General features: G+C 41.2%; 1 protein-coding gene across 1 annotated transcript; it reads right to left on the bottom strand.

Annotated features, from left to right (window-relative positions):
- Positions 1–601: 601 nt before the first annotated feature.
- On the bottom strand, positions 602–2,511 carry LOC139913422 (beta-1,3-galactosyl-O-glycosyl-glycoprotein beta-1,6-N-acetylglucosaminyltransferase 4). Its single transcript, XM_071901433.2, has 3 exons — positions 2,418–2,511; positions 2,188–2,252; positions 602–1,972 (listed from the first exon to the last, which is right to left on the bottom strand). Exon 3 carries the CDS (start codon positions 1,969–1,971, stop codon positions 673–675), a length of 1,299 nt encoding a protein of 432 aa, XP_071757534.1. The 5' UTR covers position 1,972; positions 2,188–2,252; positions 2,418–2,511; the 3' UTR covers positions 602–672.
- Between the last annotated feature and the right edge of the window lie 4,047 nt (positions 2,512–6,558).

Below are 6,558 nucleotides of genomic sequence, written 5' to 3'. Positions count from 1 at the left end.
CGTTTGGGAAAGGATTATGGTAAACTAATTACTGGGTTCAAAAAAGTTTCCACATACATCATAGGAATGGGGCGGCGCGGTGTCTCAGTGGTCATAGCACTGTTGCCTCACAACAAGAAAACCCTGGGTTTGAATCTCAGCCTGGGTCTTTTCTGTGTGGAGTTTACATGTTCTCCCCGTGGGTTTCCTCCCAGTGCAAACACATGCAGGTGAGGTGAATTGAAGACTCTAAATTGCCCATAGGCATCAATGTGAGCGTGAGTGTATATGATATATATGTTATATATGTATGTATATGTATATGATGTAGTATGGTATGTAAAGCCCTTTGAGACATGCTTGTGATAAAGGGCTGTATAAATAAACTTGACTTGACTTGGCATGAATTAAGGTCCTGGTGGATCAGCAGGTTGGGGCACATGCCATATGCTTGAAATAATGTGAATTTGGGTCTGGTCCCAAAATACCAGGCATTACATTGTAAATGCCCATCATAAGGGTGTCAGGTATTGATGATGCAAAATGCCTGCCTCATATTCATTTCACCTTTGAAGAGCCTGAAAACTTGCTCTAAAATGTTCACCCCTTTGAAACTGGCTAAAACAAGACAACATAAATATAGATATCACTGCTACCAAACGTTAAACTTACCTTAGCTTACGTCTACCTAAGTTAACCCATGGGACAACTTTGTGATGACATTGATTGCAAGGACTGTTGTTTTTCCTGAAGTTTCTCCTCAAGGCACTGAATGAGGATGGGGTCCACTTTGGGGTCCAACTTATTCGCAAACCAGTGACCATAGTTGAGCAACCAATTCAGTTCTGCTGCCCCAAAAATACAAACACTGCGAATGTGTGTACCTGTGCAGGCTGGGTACAGCGGGCCCTCTAGGTAGTGCCACTTCACCAGCCTGGTCTTGCTCATCAAGTCCGTGATATCAGGCTGGGATCTGGGCACCTCCCCAGGTACACCTGGTACTCGCACCAGCGTGGCCCAGAAGTGTTCGTCAGGGGAGTAGGTATCCTCAGACCAGGCCAAGAAATCTTTGACCAGGGCTGAGGAGTTCATGTACATGACAAACTCACGTGACAACACAAAGTAGGCATTGCCAATGAACATCTCAATATCATGCGGCGGTGGGTCTTTAGTCTGTTGGGTTTTCACTGGAAGTTTTTGGTATTCAAAGCTGGCTTCTTTCAGCTCATGGTGGAAGGTGAACCTCTCCTTCTTTATATCACTGGGGCGGCTTGTCTCCAACATATTGGCACCATTTAGCTTCCTTAGCTCCAACAGCAGCTCCATATTGGACCTGAGGGGGAAATCCTGCCCACAGAGGTTGATGACATACTTCCACTTAACCTCTGACCCCAAGAGGTCAGACAGACAGTTGAGGTCAGCTTTCAGCCGGCTAATGCTGGCATAGATGACAGACTCTTGTTTGGAAGCGATGAAGACGTTGGGCAAACAGCGGGCCAAGCCCTCCATGGCTGAGATGAACTGAGCTGAAGACTTCTGGTCGTAGTGGATACAGTAGATATTACTGGGGGAGTACAACGCTTTGATGAGTCTCTCCACCATCCAGGCAGATTTGTGAACCACCAGCGAATAGGCGAGAGGGAAGTCTCTCTCCTCCTCGGACACACACACAGCCTCATAGCCCCTGGACCTGAGGAACTGTGGACAGGTTGAGGTGAGGTTCACCAGAGTTTCATCGTTTTCCTCCACAACCTGCGTCCTTCTGATGACCAGTGATTTCCCCACCTCCACTGGGTCCATATCATATATAGCTGAGCAGTCGATGTCGTACTTGTGAAACGTATGGATGTCATCAAAAACTGCAGTGGATCCAAAAGATTCCGTGATGTAGTTGTATTTCAAACTGACCAATATCAGGATACATATAGCCAGCAGTGAAGAAATAAATTGCTTTCTTCTCGGTCTGAACAGTTGTTTAAATCTTTTTTTCATTCTGTGGTAAAGCAGAGAAAAGCTCATGTAGGTTACACAGTAGACATTAAAACACACCTGATGGACATTATCATTAACATTATGTGACATACAATATAACATTAGGCCTATGTGAGCGACTGTCATTATGTAAATAGTTGTCAGAGGTCGTCAGTGTGCAGTGAGTAATTTGACTAGCACCTATACCTAAAATAAATAACTAGATTGAATAATCACCTTGCTCAGTAAACAGGTACAGGTCTGCAGAGTGCCTTGCGGAGCCTTTTTGTTGAAGTCACAACCTGAAAGTTGTCAGAAAAAAAAAGAAAGAAAGAAGAAGAAGAAAAAAGAAGAACTTGAATTAAGATTTTATTGATTTACTGTGTTTGTTCCTGTCCTGTCAGTCCTACAGTTACTTCCCTTTACACAGCGGTGAGCGGTTTTGTGTAGAGTGAAAAAGAACTTACCGATGTCAGGAGAAACGTGGTTACACATTCATCTTCCGTCCGGTTCTGACTTTACGCACGTGCTGCATCTACTGACAAAGTAAACTTCAACCATCTCTCAATTTATGCTTACTGCCATCGCATGTCTATTTGCACCATGGCAATTCCCAAGCATTCATCCAAGTTCACCCAGCGCTGCAACGTACTAACTGACGCTTCTGATGCGTCTGCCGTTGCGGGGAGCGCTGCGTACTGAGAAGTTGCTGATTTCCAAAGAGGCTCTGAGCAGCGGGGGGAGGAGGGGCTCATCCTGCTGCGTTAGTGGCAAACTTGCCTTGAAATGTGGTTGCCGGTGAGATAAGAGTTGGAAGAATTGTAAGCTGTTGTATGTGGGTTTTTAAAAAAAAATCATATAGGCCCTATTCATTCATGTATTTTCCATCCCCTACCAATATGGACAGGAAAATGTGACTTCACCCTTACCCAATTTCTTTTTATTCTGATGTCTTGGTGTTGATCAATGACAGGGAGTTTCCATCAGTGACTATAGGCTACATTATCATAGTGATCGTAGGTAGGCCTACTCACAGTAAATAAAGTAGGCTACTGGAGTGCAGACCTAGCCCTTCTTCCTTCTTGGGGTGTAGGTGAACAGAGATATCTCTCATGGAAGGTTTGCAAATGTTTAACCAGCATTATTAAAACCCCATGGCCGGAGTCATCTGAAACACACTAAACTAAATTTCAAGATGAAAGAGCTGTAGGCTGTGGGACACAGCCAGGGGCGGAAATCACGGGGGGGACAGGGGGGTCCGGACCCCCCCTTCCTGGGACTAACAGAGAGTTGTCCCCCTCAATATATCATTGTAAACATAACTATATAATTTTAAATAATATAATAATATGCATTGAAAGCACTTGTGCTAATTATAGACGCAAAACAATGCGTTTTTAAGTTTCGAAAGATTGAGTCCCCCCCTCATACGCCTCACAGTGGTTTGGTCCACTGCCTACCTGCCTCCCCGAACCCCCACACACACACATTAGCCCTCGGTACGAGTGTCTGTGGAGGATCTCTGGAAGTGTGTCAGTGGTGGCTGACCTCCAGTAAGTAGCTGAGGTTAACTTAAAACAAAGGATGTGTCAGACATTTTTCTTTACTTCTACCACTCAACAGAATAAAACACATTCACAATTGTAACCAGACTACATTTTGTTCGCTCCATTACCTCGCGGTTGAATCTTGTGCGTCAGCGTGTTGGTACGGAGCAGCCGCGTCTCCTAATGCATGTATGTGTATGGAGGCAGGAGGTCTATCCACAATTAAAATCATCATAACTCACTGAATTTTCGACCGATTTTCAAGCGGGTTGGTTTGTTACAAATGCCAGACATGTATTTATGATACAGGATAGTTGGTTAAATTAAAATGCGGGATTTCATACCAAAATACTTTATCTTTTGTAGATGGTAACAGTAATATTTCTATAATATAATATTTAAGATTAACTTACCCTATGTAATTAGGTTCTAAGTATATTATTTTTTTCTTACTGCATGTAAAATGGCTGCCACTATGTTATTTTGTTCATAATTTTGGAAATAAATGAAGACTTAATTCATAAAAAAGACATAATTACAACAAACATTATGTTAAATATAAGTACGTTTCTGGCAGGCTTCATAGCGTTCTGGTGTGTGTGTGTGTGTGTGTGTGTGTGTGTGTGTGTGTGTGTGTGTATTTGTCAGCCAGCCAGGTCAGTTAAAATGGCAGAGAAAAGAAAAACAGACATCCGATCATTTTTCAGTGCACCGAAACGCCAAGTAGAAAGACCCCAGTAATATCAAAGGCAATTTGATAAAATCTTCATAAGAAAGGAATGAAGTGCTTATGGAAATATTTCATAATGGACCTCTATATACATTTAATACAACAGTACTTTTGGCGGCACCTTTGGTGTCCCCTTCAGGAATTGCTCTTGAGAAATTTTTCTGTTTATTGTCCCCCCCAACAGTGAAATGAAATATCCGCCCTTGGACACAGCTCAGCAACTGTACATTACAACATAAGGGGCAGAGATTTACCAGTCTGGAGGAGCAACATTCTCCCCGTTTTGAATGAGAATGCTATTACCTGTGAACTGTCTGTCAAGCTTGCTTTAGGAAAAAGACTGTTGAAAGAGGAACAAATTCAACCAAACCTGCTTTGAATAGCCAGAGCTGAGTTTCAGATCCAGGTGACTTGGTGATGGGTATAAATCAAGTTTTAGTGGTTATATGTACATGTAAGGAAACGATCTACAAATCCACTCAATACCTGTGTTCTCTTCCTTGTTTGAGAAAGGCATCAGTGCCCAAGAAGAATACAACTGTAGGCTAATCTTTCATTGTGTGTGTGTGTGTGTGTGTGTGTGTGTGTGTGTGTGTGTGTGTGAGAGAGAGAGAGAGAGAGAGAGAGAGATTATAATTACTCAGTGACATATTTTATTTGTTGATGTGATCATCTAATAATTTCTATATTATTAATAATGACTTTTGTAGAGCACCGTAGCTAAGTGCTGTAAATTAAAAGCAACAATGCAAGCACATTAAAGAATCAGCATGGCACATGTTTAGCATCACAACTAGCACAGGACTATAATCAGTGACAATACAAAGTGACACTAATGACACGGTTAACACTTTACATTACAGTTCGCTTCTTGATGTTTAATTACGTTGTTCATTTATCACTGATTAACTACTAATTGATGTATTAGTTAGCTAGTCACTACATCTCACTATTAAGTAATATGCTGATAAGTGATTAAACATTTATTAATGAATCAAGAAAGACAACGTTAACTGACTCATCTTCAAACATCCTTCATCATGTGCAGATGTTCAGTCTTCCTTATCATGCTCAAGAGTTGTCTTTATGTTTGGAATATTAATTAATCCTTACTTGACCATTACATACCACTCTGTGTGCCCCTCCAAGTAAAGTGAAGAACGATACAACATTACTAGATAGCTAGTTACTGTGAACTTACTACTGTGTACTGGTCAGTGCCAAAAAAGTTTGTTTTACAAAACACTGATGAGAGAGTATAGACCTTAGTCTTGTTAGCTTAAAAGACATGAAAACAGAATTGAGACTACTTTAACGGTGAATTTAACGGTGAGGCTCAAATTAGCAGAACTAATATATAACTACTAGTATGTTCCCGTGTTACTTCTTTACATAGGCCTACTACATAATTCATTTGCATTATAATTACCAATGGCTACCTGAGAGATAATGAATACATAAACTGTGAGTTTGTAAGGTTGCATTTTGTGAACAAAATCCAACAAACTCTTTTTACCATCAAGTTGTTGACAATTTTGAGGCATTTAATGTCTGCTACTAGACAAGTATTACAAACTTTATTGGTGGGATTTATAGCAAGATACAGCTGTGTATTATCAGCATATAGGAAAGAAAATAAATATTATGTCTATGAATTATATGATCAAGTGGAAACATATACACTCAGTGGACATTTTATTGTGTTATGCCTATTCATTTATATAAAAAACATGCTCCTCCAGACAGTTAGTCACAGATAAATAAAGCATAAGTATAAAGCACGCAGACAGGGTCGAGGCTCAGTTACTGCTCAACTAAATGTTAGAATGCGCAAGACGTGATTTAAGCGACTTTGAGTATGGTATGATTGTTGGTGCCAGATGCACTGGTTCAAGCATCTCAGAAGCGACTGACCTCCTGAGGTTTTTGCTCACTACAGTGTCTAGTGTTTACCGATAATGGTGTTTTAAACAAAAAACATCCATTCAGCACCACTCAAGCTAACAGGCAAGCCACAAATATGCAAATAACAGCTCAGGAGTGATGTGCAGAAGGGCATCTCAAAACAAACAACTTGTCAAACCTTCAAGTGGATGGGTTACAGCAGCAGAAGACCATGCTGGTTTCCACTCCTGCCAGCAAAGAGAGTGGAAAAATGTCACCTTGTCTGAGGAATCGTAGTTTCTGTCGCAGCATGGTCAGAATTTGGCATAAGCAACATGAATATATGGATCCATCCAGCCTGGTGTCAACAATACAGCCTGGTGGTCAAATAAGATCAGTCAAATAGCTTCTCCTTCACAGTTGCTAAGCAATGCTGTGTGACATCCC

The sequence above is a fragment of the Centroberyx gerrardi genome, chromosome 2 (genome assembly GCF_048128805.1).
Source record: "Centroberyx gerrardi isolate f3 chromosome 2, fCenGer3.hap1.cur.20231027, whole genome shotgun sequence".
Lineage (NCBI taxonomy): Eukaryota > Metazoa > Chordata > Actinopteri > Beryciformes > Berycidae > Centroberyx > Centroberyx gerrardi.
Note: the sequence above shows the minus strand (reverse complement) of the source record. Positions and strands in the feature narration are given on the sequence as shown.